Source organism: Danio rerio, chromosome 20 (genome assembly GCF_052040795.2).
Source record: "Danio rerio strain M-AB ecotype USA chromosome 20, GRCz13ab, whole genome shotgun sequence".
Lineage (NCBI taxonomy): Eukaryota > Metazoa > Chordata > Actinopteri > Cypriniformes > Danionidae > Danio > Danio rerio.
In genome coordinates, this window is record NC_141040.1 from 27,184,362 (window position 1) to 27,201,438 (window position 17,077).

Genomic DNA, 17,077 nt, shown 5'->3' on the forward strand with positions numbered 1-17,077 from the left:
AGTTTTAAAGGCACATTAATGAAAAAGTCAGTACAAATGTTACTGCAGCTCATTAACGGCAGCTGCCACAGTTGCTAGGTGAAGAGCTCAGTCTTCTGTAGACTCGACGTTTCATTTCACAAGACTTGGATCAGACCGTGTGGACTTAGAAGGTTGCATCCTTTAAATTAAGATTCTAAAATATCTCAGAGTCATTATTAATCATTTAAAATCAAATTTGTTTTTAAAACTATGCCTCTGTGTTGTAAAAGCTGCTCTATCTAAAAGCGCTGGACGTTTACTTGAATTGCCTCACTGATAAAATGGCCATGAAAATCACCTTTAATCAATCATGCAGTGCTGTTCTCTTTATTAACAGAAATCTTGCAGCTATTTGATGTGTAAAAAAAAAGTTTGTTAAAAATGTTTATTGAAAATGAACATTTCCAATTGCAACAAAACATTTATTTTTTAAATCAATAATATGTAAACACATGGTCTTTTGAATAAGTGAGTACATTTAACTTTGATAACTTTGATATCCCATCTCTGTTGATAATATACAGTTGAAGTCAGAATTATTAGCCCCCAATTGAAATAGTTTTTTCTTTTTTCTTAAATGATGTTTAACAGAGCAAGGCAATTTTAACAGTATGTCTAATAATATATATTTTTTTTGTGGAGAAAGTCTTGTTTTATTTTGGCTAGAATAAAAACAGTTTTTAATTTTTTAAAAACCCTTTTAGGGACAAAATTATTAGCCCCTTTAAGCAATTTCTTTCCCGATAATCTACAGAACAAACCATCATTATACAATAACTTGCCTAATTACCCTAACCTGCCTAGTTAACCTAATTAACCTAGTTAAGCCTGTAAATGTCACTTTAAGCTGTATGGAAGTGTCTTGAAAATATCTAGTCAAATATTATTTACTGTCTTTATGGCGAACATAAATTAAATCAGTTATTAGAGATGAGTTATTAAAACTATTATGTTTAGAAATATGTTGAGAAAATCATCTCTCTGTTAAACAGAAATTAGGGAGAAAATAAACAGGGGGGCTAGTAATACAGGGGGGCTAATAACTCTGACTTCAACTGTATCTATTGTTGATCTCACAGACTGATGATGATATGAAAATAAACTGCATAACAACAGCAACATAAACACTGTATTTTTGACCCACTGCAACATATTTTACTGAAACACAAATGCCGCATAGTGCTTAGCACTTTATCAGATGCTTATTTATAACATTAGCTTCCAGCTATTTTGAAAACAATGTGTCCAGTTTCACGATGATGCTGCCTTTCATTTTTCTTGTTCTATAAATGAGCACTTGTGAAGTTGGCGTGCATTCATTTCTGCTGAAGTCAGCTATCAGTCAAAATAGCAGCATGCACTACAAAATAAATACAGATGATTGTGATATCATGTTGTTTTTAAATGTCATGAGACAGCTTTTTTTATTCATACTTGAGTCTAAAGTGTAAATTTGTGTCTTTTGAAGCTGACTAAAAGCTCTTATAGCAATTAAAGTTCCCATGGCAATTTTAAACAGAAATGTGGTTTATTGGAGGAAAATTAGTTCCTACTTTCTCTGTTTATTAATTTATTTCTTTGAGAGTGTATCAGTTTATTTAAATGGGTTAATGTAAACATTTGATCTTATTGTTAAATTAACTGACTGTATTAACCTTGACTTTGGTGCACTATGACTTGCATCTTTTAACAAATCCAAAAGTGTTTAGTCCTTTAAATAGATTTCCACTTTGTCCTCAGATTTGTCAATGGTGTTTTCTGTCTGAATACTGACTGAAGTTCAGAATGCTTTATAATGCTGTATCTCTCTCTGTTTTGACAGCCTCTGTCCCTGTCAGCAACAGCAGTGTGAGTAGGCGAGGAACGTCCCCCTCTGCTCCACCCAGCTGGGAGAAGCGCAGCCTCCACCCCGCCACCATGTCCAGCATCACCATCGACCCCGAGCTCAAGCCCGGGGAGTTTGTCATCAAGAGCCTCTTCGCAGAGTTTGCTGTGCTCGCCGAGAAGAAGATCGAGGTGGTCATGGCTGAACCGCTGGTCAGTATTGCCTACAAATAGTCAAGGAAAATGACCCGTAATACAAATATACTTTTTCTATTGATGGAAAAACGCAGAAATATAAATTGATCACTCGTGTGTTGGGTGGAGTAAAACAGTTGAAGGTCCTGTAAAATTAAATTAAATAAAGTTAAAATTAAAGTTTTTTTTTATGTTAATATCAGGTATTGTTAGTTTTTACAGGTGCCATATACTACATTGGTTTTATAAGTTAAATTGTTTTCCAGGTCCGGATGAACAACCCAAATTAGGCATACATGCAAATGCGGAGGGCATGGCCATTGAGCCTCGTCAGAGTTTGTTTTGTCTTCTGATTGGCCCGTTTGCCTCCGCAGTTTCACACTTGAGGAATTTACATGTGAATGAGGAAACAGTGGTGTCTGAGGCTTCAGTATGCCTGTTTCCATATACTAATCTTTTATTATTCTACTATGCCTTGGTATACCCAGATTTTCATTTTAGGGAACTTTCAAGATACATATAAGCTAGTGTGCTCCAAAACAGTGACAAAATTCTCATTTAGAAGATACAAACCTCATATAAACACCAAAGGCTTACACTTTGTCACTTCTGCCTAAATGGATAAATGTTTTTTTTTTTTTTCTTGAATCATGACCAATGAAATGCTCTCTAGTATCTGACATGCCCCGCCCCCTTCAATATGCTTTTCAATTGCTTTTCATTTGATGTGCTTGATCTCAACTGCTCTCACTGGCAGAGCTGTGATGAAACAAAACGCTGTTGGCTGTTTTTTTTTTTTAAGAGAGGAGGAGCTACTCTATGTCCCACCCTCTCTTCATGTTTCTGTCTTATGAGATTACGTCAACTTTTGAATAAAAAATAACATATAATATCACAATATAGGTGAAAATGTTTCATTGCAATTTCAGTGATGACAATTCTTTTTTTTTCCCTCATCAAAAGATTCAAAATTCAAAGATTTTGAAAATTATTCAATTGAATTGCATCCACAAAAATGCATTAAAAGTATTAAACTTAAAAAAAAAGGCCAGCAAGTACTTAAAGGTTTTAAATAAATTTGTACACATGCAAAATGTTTTTAGTGTTGATGATCATCAGAAATGTTTATTGAGCTCAAATCACCCAGAATAGTTTGTGAAGGTTTTTGTGGCAGTGCAATCTTAAATAAAATTCAATTAAATAAAATGAAATATTCAATAAATTAAATTAAAAAAACATATGAAATATGTTAAATCACATATAAATCACAATTCGTCCAAATAGATGAGGGTGTTGAAATGGCACAGCAAGCCATGAGATGAGTTAACGATATGAGTTTTCTGTTGGCAGTTAACACAGGGGTGAAAGTGCAGTTATTGGCTTATTTTGAGAAAAAGAGGGTCTGTTGTGTTCGTTTTTCGAAGGTTATTGCCAAACAGTGCACACACACACACGTCTCTCATGCATTCCCAGAAACAGAAGCAGAGGTTTGGATTCTTGGAATGCTGTTCTGTTAGATTTTTCTCCGAGCCCCCCGTGCTGAAATACACACAGACTTGTCCTTAACCGCTTCCTCTCTTTGTTCCCTCCTCTTTCTCCTTGTGTGTTTACTCAGTGACCCACTGAGCTCTCTCTCTCTCTGTGTGTACCCAGCGAGAGTTTCAACTGCTAATGACCGTATCAGAGAGAGGTTGCTTTATTAAACACTGACATTCAGCACTCTGCCTTTGAACTTCTCCCTCATAATAAAGTGTTGCTACAAATGTAAATAAAGATAACAGCATTCAATGTGTCTTTATGCCAGTAAACTGGAGTCCTTGAGTCATTTTACAGATGCTGAGAGGTTGTAAAACTAAAATAGACTGCAGAGAGAGATTAATTTTCTCAGAAGCTAAAATTTATGTCAGAAAATTGGGGTTAAGAAATGACTCGCATTGGAGTATTCATTCACTGAAATCCACATTTTTTTTAGAACTGCCACATAACTCTGTAGCTGCTAATCTGCTTTTTTAGTTTTAGTTTTATATCTATAGAAAGAAGTATTTTACAGTCAATCATTTGATTATTGTAAATGTTCTTGTTTTTTAAGTTACAGTACTTGCTTGGTTTTTAAAATAGTTAATATAATAAATAGTTAATTTGGCAGGCATTTGTAAATTAAAGACTGATTTTGGGTTCAAAATAATAAATATATTTTTTTTTTGTATAATATGTATCACTTTCTAAAAAAGTCTATATACTTTCAAAGAAGTTGTTATTTACAGCTGTATTAAATTGTTCAAAAGCAGGGCCAGAGAAGAATCTGTTGACTTTATTTATTAAATTTTTTATTTGCAGAATCTGTGTATTTGTTCACAATGACTTTTGAAGTATAAGAGCTGAAAACTTAAACACAGAAAATAAAGAAATAAATAATTAATTAAAAAACATTGAGGTTTAGAGTATAAATGCAATTAAAATCACTTGATTTGGCTTTCAGAATTTTCTAGCACTCTACATTTAGAGACGCAATCTATCTGATAACATTGCTGGCTTTGATGCCACCCGGAAACCCTTTTTTAATTATCTGCCAAATGTCATGGATAGCAGTTTAAAGGTATAACCCTGTCGTCGTCTGCAAGATCACCATATTGCTTGTGCCCACTGCCCTAGATATATATATATGTGTAACATTATTCACCCGTGTATAATACTGGACTAATGAACTGATGTAATAATGGTTTAAAAAAAAAATTGTCTTTTGTCTTTTTTTTTTTGTTTGTTCTGTTTGCATTTCTTTTCTGTCTTTATAATTGTTGTTGCTTTTTGTATTGTTCTGTAATGCTTTAAGGTCAACATTGTTAAACAAAGCTACAGTAACTCATGTAATACTTCCACTAAAAGATTTCATTTGCAAATGATACTGTACTTAAATTATCTAAACATTTGCATATTAGTCAATTTAATTACTGAAATAAATTTAAACTGACTAAATATGTATTTCTACATACTTTTACATTAGTAATTCCATGTGGGCCTTGTCAAAAGTTACAGGAAGAACAAAAATATCTCCATCCCTGAAATCAATCAATCAATCAATCAATCAATCAATCAATCAATCAATCAATCTATCTATCTATCTATCTATCTATCTATCTATCTATCTATCTATCTATCTATCTATCTATCTATCTCTATCTCTCTATCTCTCTATCTCTCTATCTCTCTATCTCTCTATCTCTCTATCTCTCTATTTGTCTGTCTGTCTCTCTGTCTGTCTGTCTGTCTGTCTGATGTAGATATATATAAATATATAATGTAGATATATATAAATATACAGGGCTTGATTAACGTTAGGCCTATTAATAATCTGTTTAAAGAATGGTAAAAGCGAAAGCAACCAGTGCTTACAAAAAGACAAACCTGGAGCTCTTAAAAGCAGCAGGACTGTGGGTGCATGAGCATAACTTTTTGTCTAGTCTATTTGAAAGAGAACTGATCACATCAGTTGCGCTTCTAGGCACGGTTGCTTCAAGCAAGGAAATGGGAGCGCACGCTCCCACACATCAGCTATTAGTGCGAGTTATTTTTCTCTCATTCGGTATTCACCTGTTTTCTATTGCTTGTGCATTATTTCTGTCAGTTATGCTAGTTCTAGATTCTAAGATGACATTTGCATGCATATTGGGTCATCCTTATTGTCGAACCCTGCTTTTAAGAAAACTACCATTTAAAATTTACTTTCAACCAGCCAAAGTGGCTAGTGGTGGTGTCTGTCTAACCGGCCAGAGCTAAAATCTTTCCCCATTTTTTAATGGGTGTTAATGTAAAGCCCTGTATATACACACACACACACACACACACACACACACACACACACACACACACACACACACACACACACACACAGAACTATATAAGTACACCCCTCACAAATCTATCTTTTAATTTCATATTTTTAATAGGAATCAATACAATATTATATTTGTGCATAAACATTAGTTTAGTCACTACTGAAACCAAATCTGGAGCTAATGTAACAAAATAACTTAAGATAACGGTCCAAAACTAAGTGCACAAAATGGTTATGTTAGAGGAAAATATTAAATACAATTTTTTTTTAAAAAGAGAGAGAAAAAATCAAGAGAAACAAAAATATCTCAAATTTAGTTGAAATTTTGTAGGTTGTATTTCTTTTTATATATTTTGCTTGAATTAAATAGTTTTATCTTTCAATTCCAAAAGATGTTTGGTGAATAATATTATTTTAATAAATATATATTTTTAAAAAGCTGTTTAAATGCACCAAAATTTATGACCTATATTCATTAAGAAATTTATAAAAATATTCATTTTCAAAATGGGTACTCACTATTCTGAGCACTGTATTTATAACTTTTTCTTATTGTCTGCTTGTATGTCACAAAATAAAGAATGGGTTTCAATATCAGACTACATTTTCGTAAGGTTTAGGAATTTCATTTTTTTAATTCATATATTCATATATCTCTTTTAATGTTCTTTCAGGAGAAGCTCCTTTCCCGCTCGCTGCAACGAGGAGAAGATGCACAATTTGATCAAGTTAGTATCTGTGTCTGTCATTATTTCATTATCCAATAACTATGTTTGTGTGGTATGTGCCTGTGCCATGTATTGCTTTTCAGTCTCCCGCCCTCTCTCTCTTTCTCTCCATCACTCATTTCTGATTAGCGCAGAACTTTAAACAGCAGAGCTGCAGCAAAATGCTTTGTTTAGCAAAACGCAAAGCAAATGAGACATCACCCTGCAATGGATCCAGTCCGTGCCATTAGGCCTGTGTGTTTGAAAGAATGAGCCAGTGAGAATGTGCTCTGTGTGCAGAAAATCACACCAATATGTGTCTGTGTGCCTCTCTATACTTTAGTTTGGAGTTTTGGTGCGTGTGTGTGTTTGTGAGTGAGCAGAATTGCTGTGTCATCCGCAGCAGTAGATCAGCACAGGCTGCTGGGAGAGAGAGAGAGAGAGAGAGAGAGAGAGAGAGAGTGTGTGTGTGAGAATATATCAGTTCAGGGTGTTGGAGTGTGTCTGCCAAGTGCCATGAGGGCCGGGGGAGCAGTTACATAACTCTCCTTAAGCACATGCATCATGCTGTCCCACACACACACACACACACACTCACCTGATGCAGGCCGCATGTACAACGAGTGAGGTTTGAAAAGTCTGGGCTTCAAAATGAAATTTGCGCGTGGGAATAAATAATGTTCTGTGACTTCTAAGCATTTTGAACAAAGAGGCATTGTGATTTAAATTGAATAAGATGTATTTGAGATGCTCAACTATTTTAGGTTGCTAATGAAATGAGTGAATTTGTGGGCATGTGACTCTTTGTGCAGAGGGTCAGATGTCCTTTCTTCCATTTAAGCCCAACAGTTTTCTCAGATAGTGCTTGGAAAAAGCAGGTTTGCTTGGGAGGTTGTTTTTTTGGCGTTTGCTAAACCAGGGGTTTTCATTTGTTGGGATGCCTTGCTCTACCAAATATGATCATCCGCAGTGTGAGGGATTCACATAATAAAGTGTAGAAGGCTATGTCTATGTATATCTGTTTTTTGTTTTAAAGAGCCCCTATTATGCATTAAAAGCATCATATTTTGGTTTTGGGGGTCTCCAACAACAGGCTGATATGCATGCAAGGTCAAAAAACACTTTCACTGTCTTATAATATGCGCTTTTTTTTACCTAATTATCCCAACAACTCCCATATGATTCATACAGCGATTGATTTCTCCTTACCGCAATGCTAATCTGCACTGATCGGTCCGATGACCCAGTCTGTTACAATTTGTCAACTGCGTTCAGCGCGAGACAGAGAGAAATGCCCACCACGGCTTATCAATAATTTTAAAGTAGTCAGAGTGCAGTGTATGTGTGAGCCCAATGCAGGGATGCAATAAAGCAATGCAGTTAAACCCCACTATATTACTCTACTCCTAACCATAAGTAAAAACAGTGACACATTCAGTATTAATCCACAAAGCGGCAAAAGCTGAACTATTTTGAAACTTGATCACCACACATGTGTAAAAACAGCTGACGGTGGCCATAGCAATGACAAACAGCAGAGGATCACGAGCTCACAAACACATTTAAATCTGTAAACAAAGCAGCACATGTTGCGTTTTTAACATGGCTTTAGACAAGAATATAGACTTACCCAGATACAGTACAAGCCACATGGAGCGGTTACAAGTAATAAGACACAATACATAATTTGCAAGCTAGAGAAAACATTTAATGCACCTATTTACACTTGTGAAATGGAGGAAGGAACTGATCCATGAACTATGTACTGTAAAGTTCATCTTAGCTCTGACAAAGTCCCATACATCAATAGTCTTCTTCTTTTTCTTTCTTCCCTTAATAAAATGGCAAACGAATCCCCCATTGTAAGCATGTAGATTGTTGAGACAGAAAAAATAGAGAAAATAAATCTAAACCTGCGTCCCAAATAGCATACTTATGCACTATTCGACGCCATTTTGTAGTATAAGTAGTGCGTTCACACTAAAAACTCTAAAAATACTAAGTGCACTAATTACCCGGATGATGCACTCATTCAGCTGGTATTTGCTCACGTAGCGGAAGGGGCGGAGCTATCGGGCGCACATGTTGGATTACTTTATTTATTTTGGATGGTGAAAGCAAAATTCTCCAATGAGAGTGATTATAGCGCCTCCCGATAGTGAATGTGGTTATACTCATGGCAGGTATTATTTGATAGTTTGGTCATTTATTTCACTGATTTAGCAACCCTCAAATGTCATCAGGGAAATGGTTTGAATTTTTGCTTAGTAAAAAAAAACATTGGTTCTCCATTTGGGATGACACTCCATACATATACTATACTGTTGAGTGTGTAAGTGCATAAGTACAAAAAAGATGATTGCATAGTCTATTGGGTGTCATTTGAGACGCAGCTTCAATTTCCCTCACATTTAAGAGCACAGCGTCTTCGCGACATGATTCAATCGGGATCTGCTACAGTCTTTGTCTTTTTTTGCTACAGTGTTTGTGGGTAGGGCAAGAGATTTCAATTTTACAGAGTCTGCTCGTGCAACAAATGGACGAGGCTTGAGTTCCGTATCGACGTCACTCCAACACGGCTAAAGATTCGTTACCCCTGCGGTTCTTTTGAACCACTTGGAGTCAACTCTTTTAGAGATGAATCAATAGTTTCAAACGCTTTCAGATTCAAGCCTTAGCTGGATTATTTCACTTCACTTAGAGCTTTGTTATACACTGCATAGAAGATCATTTTCAAAAACTCATAATAGGGGCTCTTTAAGGCCCAGTGAAACTTCATGGCTTGGCATGATGAGTGTCAGACAAAGGAGATATCCCAAACATGCAGTGTCTTGGAACGTGGTTGAGAAACGCTGCTGTATAGACCATTTGGAGGGATGTAAACAACAACAACAGTCCCAACGCATTTCCTGTTTTACATTTTTAATTTTCTTAGTTTCTGAGAATCCAAAAAAGCCACACATTGATAAATATTGTCCTGATAGCTGTTTTACCATTATGTTATGATTGAAACGCCTCTTTTTATTGTTATGAAATAGTTTGATAACTAGTAGGAAATGTTCATGGGCTGATAACATGACCACATTGAAATGGTCTATTGAATTGTTTATTTACAGATTTATTTACTCATTTATTTGAATATTTTACATTGTTTTATTGATGTGTTTCTTTTATCTAATTTTTACTTATTTATTTTAGCCAAAATATTGAATGCTTCATCTAAATCTTATTAAATTATATTTTAATTGCTTCATTAGGGACCGAGCACCGAAACGGTGCGTAGGCCCTATTGGAATTGCTCCGTTTATTATAATATTATTATTATTATTTTGTTGTTGTTTTTGTTGTTGTTGGTGGTGTTGCTGCTGCTTTTCTACAGTAGTTGTAGATTAGCAGTAGTAATGCTTAAATTAATGCATTTAAACATCAAATGTGTGAAGTTCATGCAACTGGAGTCCTCTATCATTAGTCAGACTAAGTACGATGATGTTATGATAGTGTAATGATGATATAATATGCAGTGAAAATGTATTAAGTTATAAAAATGTAAAATAGAAGTATTTTATAGTTAGAAGTAATTTTTAGTTATCTCAAACTTTTGGATCACAGTGTACCTCCAAACATCCCACTTTATTATCAAGTACAATATTTCACTCCTTTTTCCTCACAGAACCAACACACACACACAATCACACACCGATTTGGCTATTGCATTTGCTTGTGCCGAGTCTCAGGAACTGCATGTTCAGTCAGTGACGTGTTGTGACTGCGGAGAAATGAACTCTGCTGAATCACACCACCATACTATACCATACCTCACTCGCTCATCAGCATCAAAACGCCTCTACTGCTATCACTCGGCTTGTGTGCGTATGCTGTGTGTGATATATGTGTGTGTTTGTGTGGGTATGTGTGTGTGTGTGTGTGTGTAATGCCTGGTGCTGGGTTACTGCAGTGAAAGGTTGAGTAACCACTGGATGTATCATCCTACACCCATCCTGCCCTCACAATAGGACAGATCAATAGATGACTGCTCTCAAAAGTGCTGCTATCCTTCTTCCTTTTTCTTCCCATTTGTGTATTGTTCTCTGTTTACACATTTCTCTCTCTCATATTACCAGAGTTTTTGGTCAGTTTTGAAATGAATTAAAATGGTTTGTGCTGCAGGAAACACTTTAGAGGTGGACAAAGTGTGTTAAGCTTTATGCCCCGTTTCCACTGAGTGGTACAGGTCGGTATGGGTCATCTTTATCAGGCTTGCGTTTCCACTGCCAAAAGGCTACCAATGATACCCTTTTGGTGGGTGTGGTGTACGACAAAGTTCTAGTTGACGTCATTTGAGAAAATGTCGGGTCGTTCACATATCATATGAGAAGCATTTCTCACAAAACAGATGCTTTATACACATAAATACTTGTGTATACATGTTTGATACTAACCTTTCTAAGAACATGATTTGAATATAACTGCAGATCAACGATGTGCAAAATAGCCTACTGTAACGTCTGAGGTTACATAAAATAAATAAACAAATGCAACATATATTATGAACACATACAGACCCTCACAGTCTCTGATATGTTACAGATTACAGTAAAACTACACACAGCATACATTTAGTCCTTATTTGAGTTTAAAAACAACACGCAGCACATAGCCCACAGTCAGTGCAGACCTCTCTCCTGTATCTTTAATCATCAGCACATGTAACCTCTGTTAGAAAGTAATTCTGTCATTCTGAGTTCATAATAGTCCAAAAGGCGATGAAAATAGTTAAACATGGCAGTTTGTTCATGTTTTAGGTTGCTGAAACAATCATTTGCTGCTTTCACTCTTGCTTTTTTTTCCATTTCTGAAAGGATGTCAGTAGCACCTCAATAATCATGTGCACGTTATTATCATCAGCTCAAGAAATTCAATATTTCAAATATAGACAGGCAGTGAGCACAACTTTTAGATGGCCTTGTAAACAACAAGAGGACATACGGTGGATTTTACTCTTCTTCTTGGCGTTGTGGCTGTTCATCAAGACGACGACAAGTTTTGTTTGAGCTCGCGGCGACCATGGCTCATTATTATATGTATATATTATTGCGGTGTAATGTCTTGGCTGTGTATTTAAAAATGGCACTTCCTTTGTTTTCATTTTCCTAGCTTGTGCACACGCTTAGGGACTTTTCTCTGTAAACCAAGAGCGTTCAGCTGCATGTCTGGCTCCGCCTTTTGGGTACCCTTTTGTCATGCTAGGACCCTTTGGAAAGGGTGCCCAAAGAGTGGTACTGTTCGCTGTGCTTTTTGGTACCTTATGACAGTGGAAATGGCCATAAAGAGCGAACATTATCGTACCTTACCACTCAGTGGAAACAGACTATTGATGATATTGGACTATTAATTATATTTTTTGAAGTTTCACTGATTATAATGTTTGCACATGTATCCAGTTTGATTCTCCAGCACGTGTTAAATTTGATAATTCATGTTCATGCAAATGATTAGGGGGCTAAAGTTCAACCATGACATTTCATCAGCACCATCAGTTACTGAGAGATTAATCTGCATTTTTTTGTGCTACTCATTATATTTTTCTTATGGGACTACACACCCTACAGTTGACACTTTTTGACTCTATTCTAATGTTTGTTTTCTACATCTTTGCAGATGCTTATAAATAATTAAGAAACATAGTTAATTATATTATTCATTTATAGTTACATGTTTAAGTAAAATGTCATCTATAAACTACTGATTTTTGTCTCTCAAATAAATAAAAGTCATTTGAGTCAGTTTATTTTCATTAAATATTTAAAATGTTAATGTTTTGAGACTTGTTTATATTAATTTTAGACACCACTATCTTCAAAAGAGATTGGTGAAATAACCCTGATTTCCACACAAAAAATAAACATGTTTTTTCTTTCTAATTGTAATTTTCTGATGAAAATTAAATGCTCTAAAAAATTATATTTATATGAAATTTTAAACGAGTATCAGGCCTTTATAGATATTGCTATCAAAATCTAGCTGTTTTTAATTTTGCTTACTTGAAGTTAGTTGCATTATACCAGTCATGTTGAAATGTCACAATATATTCCAAATGACTAAATAATATTGTAAAATAATTATATTGAGGTCTTTACCCCTCATGAAAAGTTAGTTGTTGAGCTTCATTATTGTCTTTGTGTGTTACAGTTAATAAGCTCTATGAGCTCCATAGCAGAACACTGTTTGCCTTCGCTGCTGCGGACACTGTTTGACTGGTACAGACGACAGAGCGGGACAGAAGACGAGTCGTACGAGTACAGACCTCGCTCCAGCACCAAATCCAAAGGGTGAGGAGACCTGATACCAAACATACATCTTACAAAAATACAAAACAGAAGAAAGTTTCAGTTTTATCTTCTATTCAGCCAGTTCTGCCACAGCTCCAGATGCTTTTTTTCTTGTGACTATTTGGAGTTCATAAAATACGATTATATTCTAACTTCTGAATCTTTCTTTTTAGAGATGAGCAACATCGGGATAAAGACTACCTAGTGGAGCGAAGGGACTTAGCCATAGACTTCATGTTTTGTTTAGTTTCTGTGGAGGTTTTGAAACAGGTAAGGTGTTGTGCGTTTCATTGCTTAGGTGTGGTGTTTTTCTGAACTCAGAGATAGGTGTGTTGTGGTATTAGCATGCATAGACTTGCTAATGGTATATCAAGGATTCTGCTGTAAAATAGTGACCCTTATATCTTAGAGCTGATGTTGATCAAATGTTTTCTATAGATCCCCCTTCATCCTGTGCCAGACACCTTAGTACAAGAAGTCCTTAACCTGGCATTCAAGCACTTTAAACACAAAGAGGGGTGAGTGCACATGCACAAACACACACATTGAATGCAAATCAAACAGGTGTCCTCAGGAAATGCAAACCTGATGACAAATGCAAATAAGTGTGTGATTCCTAAAACTATGTTTTTGTTTAACTGATCAATTATTGATTATATTCAGTATAAAGTTTGAGCTTTGGTGTCTTTTGTACTTGTTAGTGGTATTTAATTAAGTCCTGGGCGAAAAAAAATTGTGATTGAGCCAAAATAAATGTTTTGAAATAATTTAAGTGTGCGTACTGTGTACATTTATTATGTGTATACATAAAAACACACACACAGACATGCATATATTTGAGAAAATCTTTATTTATATTTAGATATAAAATATATGTGTATATGATGCAAATTATATTTACACATTTAAGTATCTATCAATCACACAGCAAAAATGTGCAACAATGGGAATCTAGGAGTGTGTTGATTTTTCTCTGCCAAAAATGATCGGCCACGTAAAATATGTTTTGCTATTTAATGGAGTCTCGTTATTGTTCAATATGAAGAAGAATGAATCGAGATTGCATTTTTGCCATATATCTCCTAGCCCTAATATCACATATACATAGTAAATGTATATAATACACACACATGCATTGTCAAAACAAACTTTTATTTTGCATGTGATTAATGGTTATTACTCTTTGCCCAGCACATATAAAAAGGATATATATATATATATATATATATATATATATATATATAAAGCTGCTACAAATCTGTAAATTGTGTAATATAGTAAAGGTCTTTTAGAGTGTTTTCACACCTAGATTTTTGTTTCAGAACCTGTTTCGTTTGCACAGTTAGCGCAGTTCGTTCAGCAAATGTGAAACCCGCAATTGTGCTCAGATCCACACCAAATTAATCGGTCCTGGATGGCCTAAATGAGGTGGTCTCAGCTCGATTTAAACAAACTCTGGAGTAGATCGATTGTAGTGAGAAAGCACAGTATATCACAGTGTATTATGGTTACGTAATAGCCATACGGCTATATTAATAGAGAGTTATGAGTTGGGTGGAATGTCATTTCTACTAGTAAATGTGCGTTGTATGTTGAATATGTATGCGAAGGATTGCTGAAATTTTAGTGCTTTTTATCTGTTTGGAAAATTGACTGAAATTACCATCTTATTATTTTTCCATATTTTTATCTCATGATATTTTGTATTAGGCATATTGTTTTGTTCATTTTTGCTCTGACACCTGGAAGGAAAGATCCACATTGATCTGCTTCATGGTCTGACTGCAGTCTCGGTTCATCTGTTATTTCTCTCTATAATTTAAGCCTTAAATGTATAATACTAGCCAACATTTTTTTTAAATTGATTAACTAATTCATTAATTCGTTATTCATTGAAAACTGAAATGAGGCTATGTTTGAGAAAGTCTTCCTTTGATTTATATTTGGTCACAATGTCTGTGGGTGTCAAAATTAAAGTGTACATTATAATGTCTTATTGCTTATCATCATCAATTAAAATAACAACATGACAGCTGAGGGGAATCTGCAGGACTCCTGAAACTCTGAAACCAATGTGAAGAAAGTTAATCGCACGTGACTTGTTTAAACTGTTATGGTTTGTTTAGAAAGTTTGTTGGTTAAAAGCGAACTGCACCAATACCAAAAATAAACATTGTAACAATTTTAATTTCTCTTTCAGAGAAAAACAATTGATCTACAGGTGTGAAAGCATTCTTTTTGATTGAAAGGAACAGTAAAAACTTATAATACATTGATAAAAATTTAAATTAAGATGCATTTCATTTGTTGAAGTTCAGTCTTTTAGCATTATTCAGTGTCATGGTCTTTCAGAAACCATTTTAATATTCTGATGTGGTTATCAAGTAACAATCATGTAATTCACAATTGATTAAAGTATTTATTTATATAAAAAAATAATCTACATAAATTTGTAAATAATAAAAATATGGATTAGTGTCTTTTGAGATTTGTGTGGAATATTGTCTAGTCAATAATTGTTATTGATTTGTTCATCAGGTACTCAGGCCCCAACACTGGTAATGTGCACATCATCGCTGACCTCTATGCTGAGGTCATCGGAGTCCTCGCCCAATCCAAGTGAGTTCTTAAATGTGGCTTAAATGTGGTGTCATTTGATATAAAATGTGAAGCACGTAAAGCAAAAGGATGAAGTTGATGCTCGCACATCCATTCAGATCTCCCATCAGAGTTTACAAAGCCCTCAACCCCTCTCATTCTGTCGCATTAACTGTGCTCAATGATTTATACAGTCTATTGATGCTTTTACTGTTACTGTAATTCTCTACTGGCCACACGTTAAGACTCCCTCACAGCTACATGAAACTGTCTGTTTAAGCTGTAATGTAATTTAGCCGTGTGCTGTAATAGTCCGCTCCTGAAATTGATTTACCACAGTGCTCAACCTCCCCTCCAGTTCACGATTTCCTGTGCGGAGCCACTTTGCACCGAGGACAGCGTTCGAAGAGGCTGTTTTACATAATATGATAAAGGCATGATGTGCCGGCTGTGGTCCTTGCTTGTTTGTATCCAGACAGCTTGTGTTGATCTAACTAGATTTTGAGTTTTGAATTTCGTATCCATTTGGGGAACTTTTAAATCTTCAACTTCCAACACGCCTAGTTGTTTTTTTGTTATGTTGGTTGAAGGTTGGCCACTGACCTAAGGAGTCATGGTCTTTTAATGGCAGCAGTAAATAACTAAGCGACTATTTGAACTGTACAGCCGTTTATATTATATATATTAACGGCGGATACAGCCGTTGGGAGAGCGGGCTGCCACCCCTTATATAATGGTAGGGGAAATACTGCATTTAGTAGGCCTGTCACAATATCTATTTATTGTTGTAGGATATATTGCACCAAAAATATTGTGATTAAACGATATTATTGACGTTTTAAGATTTTTTTTCATTCATTATATAATGGCAGAATAAAAATATTTAGAACACAAAATATTTTATTCTTATGAATAATTCATTTAAATTTATTTTAACAATGTGATAATTAGACACTGGAATCAGAATGTGAATACATATATCCTAAACAAATAAAGAATAATAAGTGTTAACAAAACAGTGCAAGCTAAAAAGTAATAGAGGCTACGATATCTGCTACCAGATCTATTTTCATTTGTCACACACACACACACATGAAAATATACTAATGTAATTTATAGTAAATACTATAATGTTTATATATAATGTTAATATTTAATTTAACCGTACTGACATTCACACCTACAATAGAGATAGAAAGAAGATAGAGATGTTGCTAGAATTGGTTTTAAGTATGGGGGATACATATTGCATCACCAAAAATGATTGAGGTCGTGTCTATGTTTTGTGTGATTAGACGATATAATGATTATTGTGATAGACCTACTATTTACTCCACAGCCTCAAATATGACTCTGAACCACAAAAACATTATGTTGCCATTATTATGTCATATTGCATGTTGCTGTATAATAATATTATATATATATATATATATATATATATATATATATATATATATATATATATATATATATATATATATATATATATATATATATATATAATTTTTATTTGATGTGAAAAATCATTAGAATAATAATTAAAGAACATTTTTTTAAATAAAGACATT

The 17,077-nt window shown here is 34.7% G+C and overlaps 1 protein-coding gene across 51 annotated transcripts in view; it reads left to right on the forward strand.

Moving 5' to 3' along the window:
* The window catches only part of fryl (furry homolog, like), a 154,096-nt gene that overhangs the window by 59,933 nt on the left and 77,086 nt on the right, over positions 1-17,077 (forward strand). For all 51 annotated transcript variants that reach the window (XR_015517705.1, XR_015517704.1, XR_015517706.1 and 48 more), the window contains 6 exon segments: positions 1,844-2,058; positions 6,547-6,600; positions 12,769-12,908; positions 13,082-13,178; positions 13,347-13,426; positions 15,447-15,527. Coding sequence is in view for 34 of the 51 variants with exons in the window: in XM_087297157.1 (XP_087153283.1) it covers positions 1,844-2,058; positions 6,547-6,600; positions 12,769-12,908; positions 13,082-13,178; positions 13,347-13,426; positions 15,447-15,527 (667 nt within the window). In the remaining 17 variants the exon portion in view is untranslated.